We start from the raw sequence: 21,311 nt of genomic DNA, 5'->3' as shown, positions 1-21,311 counted from the left end.
AACATTGCTTGACATGCAGGTGCTTCTGTGATGTCTTGTAAACTCCTGTTGACATTTTAAAGTGCTTAAATACCTGAAAAATTTGAGTAGGAGGCCAGATCATCCCAGTCCGAATCTTGTGGTCATTGACATTGATTTCAAAATACTGGTTGTGCGAAGAAATGGGAGATGTTGTTTGTGGAGCTAGGGGCATGTCCTGAAACGGTCGGGCCAGATACCATGGAACCTGTGCAAGTTCTGTCTCTGAAGTCTAGTGGTGACCTCCTTGATCAGCCTGGGCTTCCCCCTGAGCCCTGTCCAGCCCTGAGCATATTGTCTTTGCCCACAAAATGAAGTATTTCCAATTGTGCTTATTATCAACACAATAATAAAACATTTCTTTAAGGCTGTCCTTACGAGAAAGTGCCTTCATTTTTGTGTTAGAGGCAGTGAAATTAATAAAGCAAAGTCAGTTTTCACTGGTTGGGTCTTGCAGATATTTTGCCTACTTTCTCCATTGTTCTTCCAGATTATGAGAGGTATTAAATCAAGTTGGTGATTTTCTTTCCCTCCTTCAGCTCCCTTGCTCCCTGCCAGAGCTACTAAAATTATGTATTCTTTACTGCTTTCTAAGAAGATTACTAAACCAGCTGACCCAAACAGCAGTGGCACCAATTAGACATCATTCAAAATTAATAACCACTATGATGATAACAAATCAAAAGATTGATTCTTCTGATGGGAGAATAATTTTAATTAATTTAATCCTTGTTGAAAGATCAGCTGTGCACAGTCCTGCTCACCAGTGGGGCCCATTTGTCCCTGTCTGTCCCCGTCACCTAAAGCCAGTGAATATGATCAGTAGCCAGCACTTAGGGAACAATAAGAAACAGATTGTACTGTCAGGCTTCATTAAAGATCATCATTAGTATTCCAATTTGGAAACAGTCAATCTATCCTAACCTTTTACCAATTCTTTTCGGCTGCTTTTGTGGAGTTTGGTTCAGCTGCTAAATGTAAAAACGCTGGGCAGGCTTTTTTAAAAAAGCAAGCTGGATCTCACTGATGCCTGTCAGGCTGCAGCTTAGGGACAAAGCTCGGGGGAAATACGTGTTATGCAACCGAGCTCTAAATGATATCATGTGCAGCTGCTTATGATCTGAGTATTTACGGGCAATGAAACTTTCTAAAACTTGAAGCTTAACGATGCTGAATGGAAATGAAATTGATATGGCACTTTCTTTCATCCCGCTGTTGAGACTTTTTTTTTTTTTCGGTCCCAAGGGTGGTTTTGCAGAGCTAGCTCGCTGGCTCGGCTCTCCCGTTCGTTGCCGGCGCGGGCTGCAGAGGGCATTTTGAGCATGTTGATGAGAGAGAAGGAATTTGAGATTTGTTTGCAGTTCACTTTATCTTTTCGACTGAGGTCAGATTGCTTTGTTTGTTTGTTCTTGATTCTAGCGGCTGGAAATAGTTATGGAGAAATGGATTACAGGATTTTGGGGTGTATTTCTGTACGGTCATCCCTTTAGCTCAGTCACTGCCTCTGGCTGCACAGGAGATGTATCTTGGGTCTTAGTTTTCAAAACAGTTTGTCTGCCAGGCAATGATCTCATCATTTTAATATTCTTGACATTTATTATTTGCTAACTTTCACAGTTGTCCAACCAGCTTCCTGAAGATGGTGGGAGGGCATGGATGCCTCGGGAATGCTCTGCCTGAAATACCAAAAGAAAAATACAATCCTGTCCTTTTGAATAAACTCTTAGAAAAGTGCTTTAAAAAAAGGCTCTATGAATTTGTTTTTTTTTTTTCTGATGTGTTCCTAGGTATCAGAAGGGGTTTCACAGAGATTGCAGATGAAAGCAGAATTAGGCCAGTGAAATAGGGAAGGAGTGAAAGTTTAGTTTTCACATTTCTTTTTACAAAAAAAGAACAACCCTCTCTCCAAATCTGTGATTAGCAATTAAAAATGCTGTTACAGTTACTGTAACAGAATGACAAAGAAAGAAAAGTATGAATTAATGTAGCCTCTCTGTAAAAGCTCACATAATTTTCTACAGTTTACTACTACTTCATTTTCTGAATGTTTTATACAGTTCAGGAACCCTCTTGGGGACAATTATTTGCAATAACTGGTTGCTTATTGCATCCTCGTGAAGATTTCTGCTATTTATTTCCACGAATAAGTAAGTTTTTCTATAAACAAAAATTGTCACAATAAAAGTAGATACTTCATAAGGATGATCTAGCCCAAAATCTAGTCCTGCCACCCTGCCATCTTTCAAATTTTCCAAACCCAACCCAATAACAGTGAAAACATTATTTTTGCACAGTCAGGTGCATTAATATGGAAGAAAAGAAAATCCTTTAGTAGATAATTGCAGCTGAAACCAATGTTAATGAAGATTTTGTGCAAACTTGATCAAATTGCCTTTACTTTTATGCTTGCTATCTTGGGGGGAGTAGGGTGGGAGGGGGAGTGGGACCTCAGAGGCATCATTATTTTCCTCTCTGAGAAAATACAAAACCTTAATTTGCTGAAAAAAAAGCAATACTGGGGTGACCAAATTGCAAATGTTTTGCTGTATCTTTTTGCTGCGCATAAGTCCTTGTATCGTTTGACAAAATAGTTTTAGTCAAAATTAAAAAGGAATTAGAGATTTTATAGGTTAGTACTTATTAATTGCAATGGTATTGGCTATGTAAGTAGTTACATAGATTACATTAATTAGCAGCATATATTGCAGTGGTGAGTAACGTATAGCGATAGGAATGAGGATTAAAAAATCCTAGCATCCCACTGAAGAATGCCAGTCTTTCAAACTACTGATATTCTGTGGGTCCTTCCTTTTAAAAATTTATTTATAATTTTCCAGTGACTGCTTTGATTATTTTGTTAGCTTTGCACATGACAAACCTGTTACAAAAGGGAAGGCAGAGGGAGCTGCTCTGTATATTTATGCCAGTGCAGCTGAGTTCCAAAGTATTGGCTCCATAAATGCTTTTTAGTTGTTTCTTAAAGTATTTCTTTTTGAAGTGCATCTTCTCAATTTCAGTCACCTCTTTTTTTTTTTTTTTGAGGTTCTTGATTTTGCTGTGATTTTTCTTTTACCACTTGACTTTTAGCCACTTCTTCCTTTTTTTTATGTCACATACACCTTCATTGGAAAAGTATGCCTTCAGAAGAACATATATACACTGTGTTATTACCTTGCTATTTTCAAATGGATTTTTTTAGTGCATCTAGTATTTTTTTGAAGGACTTTATAAGAAAGTGGCCCCAGAGAAAGGCTTCCAGCGTGCTGTGACGCCCTTGAATCCAGTGGAAGTTGGTCACAGGTTACGGCCTCAGGTTTACACCAGTCCAAATCGAAGATGCTGTTCATAAGAGCAGTTCCTCCCTCCCTCCCTGCCTGCCCATAGCAGCACCATCCCACCTCTCCTCCTTTACCAGGATGTTTTTAGCCACATGTTGAGGCAGTGCAGAGACCATCCTGGCTGATCCATTTTTTGCAGGTTTAGTTTTCAGAGGAATTAGGTTTTCACTCATATGGGAATGTCTTAGGGTGCGGTAGGAACACGAAACCAGAAACAGAAGCAGGCTACCTCCTCTTTTGTCAGAAATAATAATAATCATAATCATCATTATGATTATTTTACATCTTATGAGTGTTTGTAAAGGTAATTATTCTACTAATATGTCTTTTTTTTTTTTTTTTACCCAATTGAAATAGCTACCTGAAACTACTCAATTTATTTTTTATCTGCCTTTAACAAATCATAATGTGGCTTCATGCTGGAGATGAACCAAGGAGCCAAAATGAAACATACTACATGGCCGTGTGATTTCTTGACAACGCTTCAGTCTTAATACTTAGTAAGCTGTAATTTGAAATACAGAAAAAGTAAATACAGAAATACATACTAAGGCATAATGCAGCTCACTAAAATATTAGCTAGAAATGCTCATAAAATAACAGCCACAGATACCATCAATGATTTCTAAAATTTCTGTGTATCTCTCTGAATATATATATTCCCAAGGAACAAAACCATCCATGAAAATACTCAAACAGAAGAAGACTTGGAAGTGCCACAAATGGATGACCTACAGAATTTAATGAAAACTTTTCCCTGATTAAGAAGTATTTCAGTACAAAAACTTCTCCACTGATGTGGTTACAACAGATTCTGTGAGATCTTGTGTAATGCCACTGTATGCTGTGCACGCTGTGTGGCACTACTGATAAAATATCACCCATGTCATGTAGCCATATGCTCTAAAGGTTTCTCAGCACTGTGGTATGTGACGGGATTCAGACACTGAGCGGTGCTTGGGAGGTTTCAAAAACACTCCATTCCTCAGGTTCTGCAGAAGGTAAAAGCCTGGTTAAAGTCAATATCCTGCTAACAACAGACTTTTGTTCATGCTAAATAGTTGACTTTGCCTCAGTGTGCTCGGAAAAAAATGATGTGCTTAAAAAACCTGCTATTATTGCACCAAACAGGGCAATCTTTATTGCCCCAAACTACTTACTTACTTCAGTGACTATTCTGTTTGGGTGGTATTAGTAATTTACTTTGCAAAATGCTTTTTCGCTAGAGTATCTCGTTGGAAGAACCACTGTGAAATGAATACACTAAAATAAACAGAATGTGACAGCGGAAATACATTTTACAGAGGAAATTTGAATGAGGAGGCTGACCCATCAGAAGGGATCAGACCAAATCTGCCAAAAGGGTTACCAGGAAAAAATGACCACTACCACCCCCCCCCCCCCTTTTTAAAGCGGTTATTTCCTTTACCGATTTCACACATTTTAAAACCATGCAGCTACTGTTTCTACCTCAAGTAAAATTTCTAAGATATATTTAGAGGTGTACATAAGTTGGCATCCTGACTTGACTTTTTTTGGATGCCTTTCAGTCCAGCAGCTTGTTTATGTGTACTACAGATAAATGCAATGCGCCAAACCAGTACGCTAGCAAAATCTGTGAAACCAGAGTTTGCCTGTGGAAATTTGCCCTCTTTTTCAGTTTAGTTTACAAGTTGCAGTTGTGGCTTTTTATCCATACCAGGATCTTTTAATTCCCTGTTGAAGATGACATTAAATTGTGGGCAGAACTTTTAGTCTTCATTTCCAGTAAGCAATTAATTCCATTAGCAATGAGGTTTTGCCCCCCCCTGCAAAATTCAGTACGCTGGCATCCTCTAGCACTGCCTTTTTACTACAGACTTAAAGCCTCTTGATGGGCTCTGCCTATCCTGTGTTATACAGTTGCTTTTCACGTATTCAAAAAGACCGAGAGACATGTAAGAAAGCAACGTGATTTATTTTATTTTAATCTCAGACCCAGGATGAGCCCCCTTCACTATGGGTGAGAGGCAACTGCACTAACCCCTGCCTTGCTGAAATCCGTATTAAGCATATTTGTTACACATTAATACCGATTGCAGTCTGGAAGAAGTTTGAAGAGCTTTATCTCACAGAGCCGTTACTTGGTGCCTTTGGAAAGATCAAATTCAGACACACTTGGCCCGCTTTTGAGTTCAGCCCAGGGACGCCTGAGCACTTACAAATGGCACAGGACTCCAGAGCGATTATGGGTGAACAGCACCTTCCAGGATTTGGTCCCCAGTAGCACTGATCGATCCACTTCCTTGCACTTAGGGAATATTTGCTGCCTTTTTTTCCCCCCTTTCCCCCCCTTTCCCCCCCTTTTTTCTCCCCTTTTTCCCTCCTGGCCTTTTTCCTTTTTTTTTTTTTTTTTTGGCAGTACAGATATTTGCTGCACATGCAGAGGTTGAGGAAGATATATTTATTTTTAAAAGTGTAACTACAGGTGGGTTGCCAAGTGTAATAATGAAGGAAAGAGTAGAAACTATCCTTTGACTGGAATGGAGGCTTTGCTTGGACTTGGGCTGAGCTTGCTTTAAGCCGAAGACCATCTGCTTCATAGATGTTTGAATCCAAATTAGAACTGCACTGCCCTCCTGCGTCCACAGCAGAAAAATCGTGTGTGAAGGGGAAAACGTTTCGGGAAACACATGCCCGGTACAGAGGAAGCGTCTACTTCTGCACCATCAATGTTAAACAAAAAGAACAAAATGATTCCTGTGCCCGGCTACTTAGAAGAGCATATAAGCAAATTAATTTTTCCTGCTCAGGGCAGATTCTGCTCTCAGTTTCACCCGAAACATACAGAAAAAGTGGATAGTCCAACCTGTTTGGAGTGGTTTTTCCAACTACGCATTCATTGCCTAAACATTTTGGAAGTTTTGCAAGATCCTCTGCTTTTACAGGCAGGCAGTTCAGCCTCCAGGGAAGCCTTGTGTAAAGACTTTAGGGATCCTGACCACTTTATAGCTGTTCCGATTCCAAAGCCATCACTGACAATACAGCCAGTTGTAGAAAGCTCCTAACGCAGACACGAAGTTGCCCGGTTGTTTCTTCTCACCACCCCAAATGCTGGGTTCAGCAAATTCAGAAATTCCTGGAAAGCAGAAAGGAAGGGCTCAGGCTGAAACCTCTGAAAACCGGGATGTACAACAGAGATGGCCACGCAGCCTTCGTACGACCGCTGCCGGAGCCGGCAACGACAGCCCGCAGGGGTTAGCCAACGCGCTCCGGTGGTATTGGCTGTGTCGGGTACGGCTACATTAAACAGCCTGGGGGCTAATTCGAAGGGCTTGGCAGAGCTGGCCGGGGATGCGAAATCTTGGGTAGCGGAGCGTGTCCCCGGGTCACAGCTGGGTGGGCTGACCTGCAGGGGTTGTGCCAGCAGCCCCGTCCCCTCGTCCTGCTTGCAGCGGAGTGGGCTCGCAGGTTCCTGGGGCAGCAATAGCTGTGAAGGGTCTTGCTCCCCCACTTCTGTACCTGTACGGCCGCTCCATCCACCTGCTCCTTTAGAAATAAAATGGTTCCTGAGCATTAGAAGAATGAGGTCTAGACCAATCTTTTCATGAAAGGCTAGGAATAAGACGAGCAACTCATTTTAAAATGAAAGTTGGTGCGCTTAAAAGGAAACATAGTGGCCTGCAAGAACAAGTAGCTAGTATGGGAAAACCTATGTGAATATATAGAAAGTTGCTGCTTGTTATGGAGTGCCCTCTGGTGCTGTATACAAATCAGGGGTTCACTGGAGGGTCACGCACTTTCTCATTTAAGTAGTTCGAGCCACATACTGAGTAGGGCTTTCCTCCCTCTGTTATGCCAGTATATTTTGGTAATGTCTCTTCAGAATGATTTGGTTCCTAGAAGGCAAGCACAGAGACCTGTACCTAACAGAACAGAAATAAAGCTTGCAGGCAATGAAAGCGGGAAATAGGAGACCGAACACAGAACTTTGTCTAGTGTTGCTGATAAGGGATAAAGAGGGCAGCTGCTGGGGAGGACAGATTTGGGATAAAATAGCGAAGTATTAGTTCAATAGAGTTGCACCAGCTTTACTGTAATGGTAACATAAAAGTGGCAATTCTCGTTTTTTGAAGACAGAATCTTTAATGCTTTTGCAATCACAGATTTCTTCTAGGGGACAAAAGTGAAAATAATATTACTATAAGAATTAATTATTGTCAGATCTTTTTAAGCATGGAAGCTGAAAGTCAAAATCAGCCACTACCTTTAAAGCCACTGAGGCTCAATTTTAATTTTATTCAATTACTGTATATCCAGATGAATCTGCTTGGGAATTACATTCCCTGTTGGCTCAAATTCTACCCTGGATCTGGGTCTAGATCTGGTCTCGAGCTTCACGTTATTCAGTTCCGGGGTTTTAAAGTTGAGAAGACAAAACTTCAGCATACAAACGATATGGCCATTAAAGAAATGAAGTCGTACCTACCCAAACCCATGGTTAAGAAAAAAAAAGGCCTGATCAGTTAATAGCAAAACTGCGTAACTGCTTTCTCCAGTATGCTCTGAATGTTGCCAAAGAAATGAACCAGTGGTTTGGAGAACTTGAGCAAAGCAGTAAATCTCTCTCCTGCTCATGTAACTTGGACAACAGCTGCTGAGCATCTGCCTCAGCTTCCAGCTGTATGATTTGGCTACCAGTCAAACAGTTCCAGTAAACAAGTTGGGTGACCTAAATTTTGTACCAGTGCACGAGCATCAGTGAACACTAACGCTCAGTTTGCAGAGGCAGGTGACCCCTAGCACCAAGTGAAATATTAGAGTAATTGCTCTAAATTGTGACAATTTGTAATGATTCAGAGAGATTATTCCTATGGGGAAGAACTCTGGAATAAGGGCGTGCTCAGCCTGACAGCAAAAAATGTTATGTTTACATTAATCAGTGGTTTCTTAGGAGCAGGTCAATAAAAAAAAGCAAGAGATGCAGAAGCTCTTAAATCTACACCACGATAAGTTCGGCCTTTCAGTACTTAAAGGGGGCTTATAAGAAAGATGAGGACAGACTTTTTGGTAGGGCCTGTAGTAATAGGACAAGGGGTAATGGCTTTAAACTAAAAGAGGGTAGATTTAGACTAGATAAAAGGAAGAAAAGTTTTACAATGAAGGTGATGAAACACTGGAACAGGTTGTCCAGACAGGTTGTAGCTGCTCCATCCCTGGAAGCATTCAAGGTCAGGTTGGACGGGGCTCTGAGTAACCTGATCGAGTTGAAGATGTCCCTGCTCATTGCAGGGGGGTTGGACTAGATGGTCTTCGGCAGTCCCTTCCAACCCAAGCCATTCTATGATTCTAAGGCTCCGGAGGTTTATACGCCAGATCAGATTTAGTCAGGTCCCCTGGACTCATTATCTGCACCACACTTGTGGTTTGGAGCTGTGTGAACAAGCAGTCATTGGTTCAGACCCTCGGCTCTGCTGTGGGGCATATTTGGTGTGCAGCTGGAGTAGAGACTCTGGTTTAGCATCTTCTGAAAAGAATCTAGTGTGTGTCCGCCAAAAGTGGTCTGCAGATCCAAATGACAAATCAGAAATGGGACTCGCTTCAAAACCATAATGCTGCTCCAACACAAACTGAAATGCTTTGGTCGATGCAGCCATTGCAGTCTTGGCATACACTCGAGGCTGTAACCCAGCATTAAAACAGGCTAGACAAAAACAGTACTTGCAAATTTGTATCTTCTGCTTTCCTGAATAAATGCATGAATTTATTATTTTTTTCCTGTAGAAAACACTGCATTAAAAGCAAAACATTAAAGAACTTTTAAGACATGCATTCTGAGCAAGAACTGAAAAGCTATCTGTCCTTGGTGTATTTAGGGTAAATTAAAGAGTGCAGAGTTTTGTGCTGCTCTGGATAGACTCCTTTCAATACCTGAGTTGGCTTGTAGAGGCTGCTGCAGTCTGGACGTACCCAGACCTCGCAGTGCGGCAAGAACTCTTTCTGATTTTCAGTCTTTAACATGCCTTTATGATGATGGTGTGTTTCTTACTGTGCTGTCAAAGAAAATCTTTCAGGATTCATTCTCTATATGTTTTTAGATGTTCACATACTCCTTACAGAATGACTACTAGGTGAAGATTAAGATATCAATGGCATTTTTCCCCATTATTACACGAAAATAATTTTATGGAAAACCAGCACACTCTTCTTCCGCTTCAAACAGGGCATGCTATTGCACAATACAACATCTGCAGATTTCATTATGATTTTTTTTAAAAAGAACTACATGATTGTTGCTGTGCAGAATAGCCAGCTTGAGAATACACTGAAACCTTATAGGTTTTGGAGAGGAATTGTAAACTACAATAAGTACTTACTAGAGTGAGTGAGTATTCATTTTAATATTGTTTCTTGTTAATTCTTATTGTTAAGAATACAAAACTGAAAAACATTCTTCAACATTTTAGGCCCATTTTTACCACTGGCAAATGCAACAGGGTCACGCACAGTAGCCAAAGAAAGAGTAACAAAAAGTTGCTGCTTTATTTGCCTTGGCAGAACCTTGCATGGTCCATTTAAAATGTCTGAGATTTAAAATGTCAACCTTTTTTGAAAAGTATGAGTAGGTGTATTTTTTGTCAGTATGTTCCAGTGTTTTGATGAACATTTTTGATAGGATAGATATTTCTCCTAACAGAAAAAATTATTGAAAGAAGAGTTTGAGATAAGCCCATAAAAGACCTGAGCTTATATGAAAGAGCCATTTAAAACAGCTAGCGAACAGTCAAATTTGGAGATGATATAACATTACGCTCCAAGCAGATATGTTCACAGTAATTGTGCCAACTTTTGGAAGTTACTGATTTGGAATATTGCCTCTGAAACTTCACATTTACAGTCTGTTTCAGAATTGGTACTCTGTTGTCAAGGCTGATGACTTAGGAAATCTATGTTTTGTTTGAACAGACATCCTAGAGGATTCTATCAGCTGAAATAACTTTTCCCCTTCTACTTAACACGCAATTTGGGTATGTTAAGTCCTCACACAGAAAGCATAAAATGTGTGTTCAGTTCATTTTGGTTTTTAGTTAACTCCTTCAGTGTCAACAAGAACTCTTCCCAGAGTTAACCGTCTTGTACTGAAGAGTCAAGGCCACCCATTTCAAGATTTGTTTCGGGCAGGACGTGTAACATTGCTGAGGCATCAGCTTGCCAGCAACCCTTCTCTCCCTGTTGTTGCAGAGGGAGCACATTCTGCAGGAAGAACACTTCAGCAGGGACATGCAGAGAATAACCCCGACTTGCAAAGCCAGCTCACCAGGCCTTGAAAGCCAGCATCTTGTTTCTGGGAGCTTCATATGATCAGCATGTGCCTACTAATACTGCCTGTCTGCCTTGACCTGGTGATTTATACTACATCACGTAAGTGAACTATCATTATATTACCAGCTATCATGATCAATGTCTCCAGGGCAAAGGCAGGCAGACCACAGGCGTAAGCGAGGATGGGTAAATTCAAGAAGCAGCGTTATTTGTAATGCTGTTCCCCTTGTGCCTCACGGAAGACATATCCATGACCCAACGTACAAACAAAGGGATCATCAGAGTGTACCAGGCGTGCCCAAACCTGTGTCTGTGACTTGGATGTGAGCGGTACATCGTTCAGTAGTGCAACAGCTAGCTTTGTTAGCATTTTATATATTGTAAATCAAAGAAGCTTACGTCTCTCTTTCTCGCACTCCTTAGTCCCCCAGCCCACAGACTAAACAAGAATTTACCATATTGTTGTAAAAAGAAAAGGGAAAGCTCAGAAGCTCTCTTATTTTTAAGTTCCAAACTGATGGACTGAAAGCTAGTAATGCTGCTGAGGGTTTGTGATCACGTTTAAACTGCAAAACGTTGACATTTGTAAATGTCCAGTTAAAGGCAACGTTAAAGACAACAGAGCTCTTTTGCTTTTGAGGCTTTGCTTACCAGCTACAATGTCCCATATCAGAGCAGGAGGGTTGGGAGGAGAGGAGAAAATCCATCTGAAATTTAGCAGCTTAAAAAAAAACACCAAACGTTTATAATCAGCTTGAGAGCTCAGTGGATTTGTGAAATCGTTTGGGATTAACAGGCTATTGATTGCTAATAAAACAATATTTAGCTTTGTCTGATGAACAGCAATGGAAAAAGGTGTGGGCACCTTGTCAAACAAGACCCATTGAGGACGGATGATGGGTTAAGTGTGGGGGTCTGAGTGGCAGCGTGGGTGCCCGGTCTTCAAGGAGAACTTGTCAGTTGTTAGTAAGGCTGGTGAAAGGAAGGACGCCAGCGCCTGATGGCTGGGGTAGTATTGATGCAAGTTAGCTGACTAATCAGATTGAAAAAGTCCCATGGTATTTATGTCACTTTAATTTTCATCAAACAATTGGAGACGACAGCACTCTATTAAGAAGAGGTTGATCCAGAACTAAAGCTAAATAAATTAGGGTCTCAGTTTAATCAAATTATCCCTCTACCGGCCTTGGATTAACCGAGGGAGACAGCGTCGGTCTAGGCACTTTTCATTGGCCGATTTATTTATTTTTTTTTTAAAGAAGCTGGTACAAAGAATGGGAGATTTAACACACATAGCTACTACTCATAATACCTCAAACAAGCACCTTTTAAAGAAGCGGGAATTAATATTTATCAGGAGAATTTGCAGTTTTACTGAAGGATATTTCCATTTTTATTTTAGTTTTCTTCAGTGAAATGAACTGAAAATGAGGCAAAAATCTGTCAACAAAAAAGCTAAACCCAGAGAACTTGTAACAAGCTGGCACAAAAATTGAAACGCTAGCTTAATGCTACTTAATGACTTCTTGTTTGATTCCCAGTGGATAGTTTGGCCTACCTGCTTTAAAAATTGTTTGATTGCACATTTACATTTTGCTATTGTTTACTTACATTATTTGTGCAGGGTAAGTCTTTTTTTTTTTCCTCCTTCCTACGTTCTTTAGAACTTTCGGAGAAGCCTTTGGGGTAGCTAGATCATCTCTGAGAAAATAATTTTCCTAAGCTGCTTGGTATCTTACCCTGCAAAGCATCTTCATTAGAGTTTTACAGCAAGAGATAGTAACTATCCTTTCATTACTAATAACACGAAGAAATCCTGTGTTTGTAGATCCTCTACAAAGATTTAACCGAACGGTTGCAATAAATCTTTTGAAACCTTCAACTCCTAAAATATTCCCAATCTGTGTGTTGTCAAAATCATTGTATAAGTCTCTCCAGTTTTCTAGATATAAAAGCAAAAGTAAAATAGTACATCCTTTGCTGCAAGCAACTAACTGAATTCATACCAGTTAACTATGACATTTATTTTAGAAAAATGCAACGTGATGGGTGCTCCCTTCTATCTTTGTTGGAAAAGTAAGAATGATTTTGCAAGAAAAGCCGTGTCAATGGACGTGGTCCCATGCCTGATTCTACTTTCTGATTTTTATCTCTTTCTCTGGCTTCTACCTTGTTTTTGTCTGCTCATGATCATCAATACTGTTCCTCAATCTGCTGGGGCAGTCACAACTTAGGGAAAATGGAGCTGAACAAAGAAATACTTGTATTTTTGTTACATCCATCAAAATGGAGAGCCTGGTCTGGGCTGTGATCTAACGCACCTAAGGTAAATCATTACACTGCAGACATGAGAAGTATGACTGTCTTCTGTTGGTCTCTGTTACCCTGTACTCTCCAAAATTTCACACTCTTCCTCTACTTGCATTTCAGTTCTGCTCTTAAAAACGTTCTTATCAAGCCCTTGGAAATCTGGGCACTAAGCACTGGATTCCTTAAATAGCTATGAAAACATGTACTAATGCTCTTTTCGTTTATGATTTCTAAATTTTTCTTCAGCTACGATATTGGTATTTCAAAGTCAAACAATTTGATTCTTTTTTTTCTGGCACACTTCAAGTCTTCGCTGTCCGTTACTCCTCATGAACACAGAGCAGAGCTGGTTCTGGCACACTTAATGTTCTCAGATGCTCAGCCCCTCGCAAGAAGGGCTTTTGTTTCAAAGTAACTCATCTAGGTATTTACATCCAGTTTGCTAAATGCTTAACATCCACTGTTGTGACACTAAATATCTTGTAGATATTTAAAGAAACATTATGGGCCAAATATTTGCTTTTGCGAGTTTGTTTTTAACCCACAGCCCTCAGAGTTCCGTTAGTTTGACCTGTTAGCTGATCTGAATGCTGCCTGTTCTCACTTGTTTTCTTACTGTGAATTCACAGAGATCATATATTTTCCTGTGTATTTCATGTACCTTAGACGTGGTCTAAGGTAAACACTTCATCTCACTTCAAAAGGGGATAGGTTTTATTTTGTAGTTTATCTTTACAGTCATTTATTCTAAGTCCAGATATTTTGTCCCTGTGGCAACACACTTATTAACAGACAAGTCTGAATTACTTACAGATGCCTTCTCTGTGAACACTGGTTTACCCTTAAAATGCTTACGAGTACTTTTATCTGCATTTACCTTTTGGACATCAACAGTGAAAGTATCTCTGAAGATCAACGATTTTCTAAGCCTCTGAGCATTTTTTTTTTTTTTTTTTTTTTACCTTATCTGATTGGAGTTCTCTCAGTTGGATCTCAGTGGTCTGTAGCACCTGAAATTGTCCTGTGTTCCTCAAGCTGCTGCACAATGCACATTTTATGGAGGCATTTCTGTAGGTGCATAAATATATTTTATCTCAAGGTAGTATCCCTCCTTTTTCTACACCGTAGACCTGCCCTAATTGCAGACACTGGTTTTGCTCAATCCTTCATTGAAAATGGTCACTCACAGTATGTGGACCAACAGTGCTACGTTTCTGGCTGTACATTCCTGCTATTTGCCATTCCTCAAAGGTGCTGACTGAATAGCACTGAAGTGCACTGGTTTAACTAGCCTGTGTGATAGATCCTGAACATCAGAGAAAACAAAACAGACCATCTAATCAGTTTGCTGATCTGATGCAAGAAAACGGGGGAGAATGTGATATTTGTATTTCCTTTGCCTTTCTGACAGGTTGAGAAATGCTGCTTTAATGTTAAAGCAGGGAAGACAGACAAAGAATGAAGGGAACTAAAAATTATCTGTGTAACATACTGAGTCCCATACTTTGTAACATAACCCTAACCCGAGTTCCAGGGTGAGCTTTTGTTAAAAACAAAACAAACCCAACCAAAATCCCCAAACCAAACCAAACAAAAACCCCCAAATAAAAAAATCCCCCAAAACCAAACCTGCCCCTGCCCAGATGAAAAAATTATTTTGCACCCCTCACTTTCCTTTAGGCAGTGCCTTCCAGCCCCACTTCAGCTGCAGATCTAGGCTTGCTTTCTCTCTCAAGCTTAAACCTAGCCCTACCTTCAGGGTGAGCCCTACACAGGATCCCCTGGGCTTTGCCTAGATGAAAAATATCTCAGTCAGTTATCCTAGTTCAGAATTATATTAAGGGGAATATGGCCATCATCTTACAAAACTTTTAAACTGACTGAACAGGTAAATTCAGATTAGCAATTCTGCTTTCAATATCACTCATTTTTCCTGGTGATAGGAATAAAAAGTGTTTTTGGACTACAGCTTGTCCCTTCTGTATACTAACAGGCACTCAACTTTTCTGATTTATGTTTAATTTAAATCTTTCCAAGCTCTTAATTATTTTAACAGAGTCTAAATTCACCCTTCAGCTGAGAGGGTAATAAAGGTGTAAGATCACCACTGGCATTAACGATGTTTTACTTGCAGTGATGCCCTTCTGCAAAATGTGAGGTTTCCGTACCTCTTCCCGTTGCACCTATTACTGCTACGGCTACGCTTTTCATTGCTGTGTGATGTCGGGAAGCGACAGCTTTGTGAGAACCTCCTGAAGATTGCTGCACATCTTAAAGACTTAATGAAAAAGCCACTATCTGCTTTTAGGCTGCTTTCTACAAAGAGTTTGCTTCATTGATTTAATACAAAATGCAACAAACTGGGGTAGGAGGACTGAGCGTAAGAGAGTATTTGCGATCATACTCTGTGCTTTTGGGAGTGTCATTCTTGGCACTTAAATGTAGCATGCTGGCTTTAGTATCCAAGGAGCGTAGTGTAAAATTTCAGACAGTTTGGACTTTATAGATAGAAAACACTTCTGAAAAATTGTGTTGAGTTTCACGGTTCTGTGCAGTTGTCTGTTCTGTTGGCAACCCTGAGTGGTTAAAATTGAAAAAATATAACTGACTACGCAACTGACTAAGAAATAATTTTGTTTCTTAATATTAATTTTTAAACATTTTCTCTCTCTTTTTTTCTAATATATTTTACACAGGGTAAAGTAACAGCCATGTAATAATAGTTTGCTCAAAAATGTTTCATTTGTTTCCTACACAATTTCTATTAACGTACTTTCTTTGCTTTTGAATAATGACAAGCACTGTGGTCACAAAGGAGTGACGCAGGTAGGGGATAAAGCTACACGCTTGGAAATCCAGATGAAACAAAGCCCGCAAACGATATGTTGGTACTATATTTTGTGTGCAAACACCCTCTAACAGCCTCCCCAGTGTTGTGCTTCCAGATCTGGAAAAAAGTTTGAAATGCAGTAAAAAATTGTAAATATTTGAAGTTTCTTCCCCTTGGCCCGGATTATGAAATAGTAATCCATTACATTGTAAATCTTCCTGTACCATGCAAATCCCTTTACAAGGATTAGGAGATTGTAACAAAGATGATCATATTTCAAGAGGTACCGGTGTAAGTTATACACTTCTGCAAGGATTTCAAACAGTCTTCACCCAACATGTTATATATGCTGACCCAAATGAACAGGTGCTTTACATTTATTGAGAATCCTAATTCAAGCAATAATGAAAGAGAAGATTTGGTTACAAGGCTGTACGGCACATTCGGTCCGTTGCTCTCCGAGTGGACTCAACAATAGCTGAGGGTGTGCAATGGAGCAAAGACTATGCAATCAGTGACCCCTTGCCCCTTTCGGTGGGGGAGAATTTCAGTAAAACACAAAGAAGCTGCTGTTTCTGCTTTTGCTGCTATCAGCCCCGGCACTACTGACAGAGCAGTGGCTGTTAAATCTATTTCTGCGATTAGCTGCTTGATCAAGAGTAGAGGAAAAGTATGTTTTATCATTCTGCATCGCTTCTGTTTCTTTCATGGGATCAGACCCTACTTTAGGAGAATAAGGTAGAAGCATCTGACTTGCCTAGATTTCTTCCGCACACTAAGGGTATGCAGTATTTTGCCAGCATTTTGCACTAATTCTAGTTCAATGAGTAATACTGAGTCACTATGTAAGGAAAAAAAATTCCACGAGAAGCATTGGTTTATACCCCTAAGTAGCGTTTGCGGAATGGGTGTTAACTTGTCATACCTACAGAAGTAATTCTGAAGGGATATGGAATTTAAAAACAAAACACAAAACAGAATTTGCGAAGGAGTCTGATTTAGTAGCTCTTGGATCCTTTTTCAAACCTGTCATTCTGGTCTTCTCTAAAACCAGTTTCTGCATTTACATTTTTCAAGTCCCTTTGGATTTGCCTATAACTAGGCAAGCTTAATCTGTTTAATTAGTACTGTACTTAAAAAACTTCTTTGTTAGCTTTGAGAGATAGGAGGGTAAGCAAAAGGGAAAATTAAGCTACATGGGACAGATTTACAAGTACAGATTAGAAATCAGAGATTGTAATCCGGACAAGTAAATTCAGACTTTCAGGTTTCCTTCTTGAATTCTGCACCCCCCCTGTTTCTGTGTTTGTTTTTTTTTTCTTACCAATCAGTTAAAATCTCTGTATTTTTCTATTCAGCAAAGACCACCGAATTTGCACTCTAAAAATGAGCCTAGAATCTGACCCTTGGTTCCACCCCTCTGGAAATGACCAAAACCTGCAATGATAATAATGCTAGTGGTCCCTCTGTTGAGCAACAATTAAGTATCATGTACTAACCAGCACTCGGTACCTTCACTTATGCTGAGTGCTACATAACGAGATTGAGTGCTGTTGCAGGGTAAACCTTTGTAAAAAAAATATTATGTAGAATAGCTTCTTACGAAAAACAAGATTGGAGATGAAAAGAGAGGAGACTACTGCCATGTCTGCCCTGGCAAATAGTGTGGTACAGCAAGTGTAGCAAAACATTTGGCGCTGAAAACCCGGTACTTGGATGCTTCAAGATTTTAACTTTGGGCTAGCAGCTGTAGTTTGGTCCCATGACCTGCAGTCCTGGAGCAGTCTGGTAGTTTCATTTGAAAAAGGAACCCATCTGATGTGTTGTGAGACCACACTGTGATGCGGACCAAAGCATGGGAAGTCGGGGAGTTTGGCGAATCAGCTTTTAAAGGACACTTTGGATCTCCTGAACTGAAGTGCCAAGGCGGAAGCAGCCTAACATTCCTAACTGAATGGGTAAAGAAAAAAGAATTATTTGTAACCTACTCACAGATATCTGATTTGGTCAAAAAGTACAAGATGTTATTTAAAAATGACTATAGCTTTTTGCAAGGCTGGATCATTTGTTTTATTAATTTGACATACATAAATGCATGTATGATGCCTGAGGACATGCAGTTGTCTAACAGCAGTGATGAGATATGGGAGATTTCTTAAGTGTGTCATGTCAGGAAATCGACTGTACCCTTGTTTGGTTATGAGACACCACACAAATAACAGTATTTGGCCATCTGATTCAGACCAGTGCCAATAGGATGCACAGCATGCCTCTGCTCTTGCCACTATAGAAGGTAGTCAGATTCAAGGCGAAACAGTAATTTCATTGTTTTTGGAGATATTTGTAGTAGCACAGATGTGAATTTATCACTTTGAGGGTACAATTGGAAAAATTGTAGCTTTGACATTTCCTCCACCACGTCCTACTTAGGAACGCCATGTGAACCAGTGGAAAGGCACCATTTGGTTCTGAAGAGATGCATGTTTCTGTCAGGCTGAAAATGAAGAGAGAAAACAAAGGCAGTTTGGTAACCTACCTAGAATGTCAAATACTATCTTCTTCAGATGATGACCCTCGAGGTTTGTTTTCCTATGTAATTTTTTTTAAACCACGTTTTAACTTATGCATTTGAACGAGGCCCTCGGTTATAAAAGTCTGCTGCTAAACTTTGTTTAAAAGCCGATATTCACGTGTTATTTCCTTTAACTCTCCCATCGCAGCCGCGCTGTTTGTAGGAAAGAGAAACCCGGCTGCCGGCCACCTGCCAAGCGCCCAGAGTACGATCCCACCTCCAAGCAGCCGTAATCTCTCATATTTTAGCCTGGCTGAGGGTGTGACCCTTTATCCACCTGCCTGCTTTTCCCTTCTGTGAGGCTACCACGCATGAACAGCCGAAGCTGCGGGCAGGTGGAAGCAGAGCGGACGGGGACGCCGCTGCCTTCGCCCTTGCTCCACAGCTCGGCCCCCCACAAGATGGCGCCGCCGCCGCTCCCGCGCCTTTGAAAAACAACGCTCGGGTGTCGCCGTTCCCCCGGATCGGAGGACCCCCGCCAGGGGGCGCTCTAACCCTCTCGGGCCCGCCCCCCTCCCCCTGCGCGCTGACGTACGCCGGCGGGGCGGGGCGTCCGCCCGGAAGCGACACACGTGGGGCGGTGGCCGGGCCATGGCTGCCCGGGCGGCGGGAGCAGCTCCCGCAGGTGGGTCTGTAAGCCTCTTCCTCCTCCTCTTTTCTTTTCCTACTTCCTCCCTCCGCTCAGTAACGGTCCCCTGCTCTCTGCTCCGCAGGGGCTGGCGGGCCGCCCGCCGAGGAGGAGATGCCCGAGCTCTCCGACGGCGAGGAGGCCTGGGAGGAGGAGGAGGAGGAGGAAGAAGGTGCCGCCGCCGAGGGCCTGCGGACCCGCTGCCTCTTCTGCGACAGGTGAGGTGGCGGGGGGAGCCCCGAGGGGCGCGCTGTGCTCCCCCCCGCCCGGCCGAGGGGCCTCCTGAGGCGCGGTCGTACCCGCGGAGGCCCTGGCAGAAGGCGGGGGGCGGGGTGCGAGCGCCCAAACTGTGCCGGCGGGAGGCGGCCACGTCGGAAAAATAAGTAATACGTAGTTTGTAACAGCGCTCTGTAGCTTGTTGAACTTACCTACGGCCTCTCTAGAGCTAAGGGTCTGCGAAATCCAGACTGCAGGAGGGAGTAATGGGGAAAGCGGGTAATTCCTCTCTCCTCACCCTGAAGCAGTATGGCAGCTTCTCACTTGAATTATTTTTGTCATCTTCTCCCATCGTCAGTAAATAGATGAGATTTTTATTTAGGTGTAGCAGATCTAGCTGGCCAGCTCACCTCATGTATGTATGGTTCATAGATTGCAGGTTTAATGCTGCCTTTGCTCTCAGGGAGTTTTTGAAAGTTAACAGGGTTTGTCGTTTCATCAAACAGAATTTTTAGGTTTATTGCCTTTTGTTGCAAAATGTTTTGCAAACAAGGTAGAAGCTTCTTTGTGAGGTATGCGAGCAAACAGGTGTCTGTTCATCCTTTCTCAAAGGCAAAAATGATGTGTTCTGAACACATTGCCTAGCAGGTCAGAACAGAGCATATAAAAATGCGTAAAACATAAAGAGTGTTAACAACATATGTGTTAATGCTGTATGTTTAATAATTCATTGTTTACAGGCTGTTTAGTTCTGCTGAAGATGTATTCTCCCACTGCAAAACGGAGCATCAGTTTAATGTTTGTGATGTGATCAAGAAACATGGTAAGTTTTTTTTTCATGACTTGTCATTTCCTTCTGCATATCAGCATCTCATTTAAAATAAATTGCAAAGATTAGCTTGTTTCTAACTGATTTCCTTGTTGTAGCTGAAGATTCAAAGATTGAACAAGATAAGCTATTGTAGGAAAATGCTTATATGTTACCTTTATGCTGGCTATTTCCCTGATGCTTTATCTATTGGTAAAGCTCTTGATTAGTAACAAAGGTAAGATTGATCTCTGCTGGCTTGTGCTGAGTCGCCACTGCCTACTTGATCAACCTGAGCCAGCCCACTGCATGCTGGAGTAAGAGCTATTTACCTGATCGATTGGGAACTCTGGCCTGACTAGTGATACTGTTGTTGGGCTCAGGAGCTTAGCAGAGACCCAAGTGGATGTTTCTACCCAAAGGTCAAGTAACTGGGCTGTACGGCTGGTGTCTTTTAAGGGGCTGTTTGCAATCTTGGCTTACGTTCCCTGAGGTGATCGTAGGAAAGTGTACCCCTCGGTGCCTGTTTCATTCTTTCCAGTTGAAGTGTGAGGTTGGCTTTCACTTGAAGCTGCTATCTATTTAGACCAAGATGGTGACGGAAGGAAGGTACATATAGGAGGATGTATGTGAAGTGGGGGTGGCTTTGGAAGAGTTGGGTAAGTGCTGAGCTACTGAGCCTGAAATCCATGTCTTACTGCATATAGAGGAAAACTGGAAAGCAGGGGAAGGGTAACAGTCTTGGAGAAACGCAATTTTAATAGTGTGCTCTAAAAAGGAGAGAGAAATACGGGGATGGGAACCACATGAAGGATTTAGAAATCTGCACGTAAAATTGTAAGCTCTAGTCTGTTTTCTGTATAAAATCCAATAGAAATCCAATGTCCTCCCCATTCTTGACAAGAGTATGTAATTCTATTTAAACTACTGTTATTTCTGAGCAAGGTGGCAGTTTTAAATCAATATTGGTGTGTAATCTTGATGAGTGGGATCAATTTGTATTTTATTAAACGGAAAGCTAAAATTACGAACAAAGCAGCACAACATTTAAAATATCATCAAGGTAGCTAGTAGGAGATAAATGTGGCTGTCCTGATGTACTTGCTTGCCAAATGAATGAAATCCTTGTTCGTAGGCTATTTTCCATTCTTAATTTGCAGCAAATGTATTTGTCCTGAGGGTGAGAATTGCCTAGTTTAGTCGTAAAGAGAAGAAAAATGTAAATGGAAAACTTTAGATAGGAAGACTGCACTAGATAATGACGTATACCCCAAGGGGAAGCTGGCCAA

At 41.2% G+C, this 21,311-nt stretch overlaps 1 protein-coding gene across 4 annotated transcripts in view; it reads left to right on the top strand.

Annotated features, from left to right (window-relative positions):
• Nucleotides 1-21,311, top strand: part of PRMT3 (protein arginine methyltransferase 3) — a 162,769-nt gene that overhangs the window by 82,436 nt on the left and 59,022 nt on the right. For 2 of the 4 annotated variants that reach the window (XM_075048230.1, XM_075048233.1), the window contains exons 2-4: nucleotides 10,578-10,757; nucleotides 19,084-19,216; nucleotides 19,955-20,037. In XM_075048230.1, the coding sequence (XP_074904331.1) occupies nucleotides 10,694-10,757; nucleotides 19,084-19,216; nucleotides 19,955-20,037 (280 nt within the window). In that variant the 5' untranslated portion in view covers nucleotides 10,578-10,693. Of the gene's footprint in view, nucleotides 1-10,577; nucleotides 10,758-18,518; nucleotides 18,996-19,083; nucleotides 19,217-19,954; nucleotides 20,038-21,311 lie in introns of all 4 variants that reach the window. The other 2 variants (XM_075048232.1, XM_075048231.1) reach the window with 2 other exon arrangements.

Source organism: Buteo buteo, chromosome 16, assembly GCF_964188355.1.
Source record: "Buteo buteo chromosome 16, bButBut1.hap1.1, whole genome shotgun sequence".
Taxonomy (NCBI): domain Eukaryota; kingdom Metazoa; phylum Chordata; class Aves; order Accipitriformes; family Accipitridae; genus Buteo; species Buteo buteo.
The sequence above is the reverse complement of the archived record's forward strand: the minus strand, read 5'-3'. Positions and strand labels throughout refer to the sequence as shown.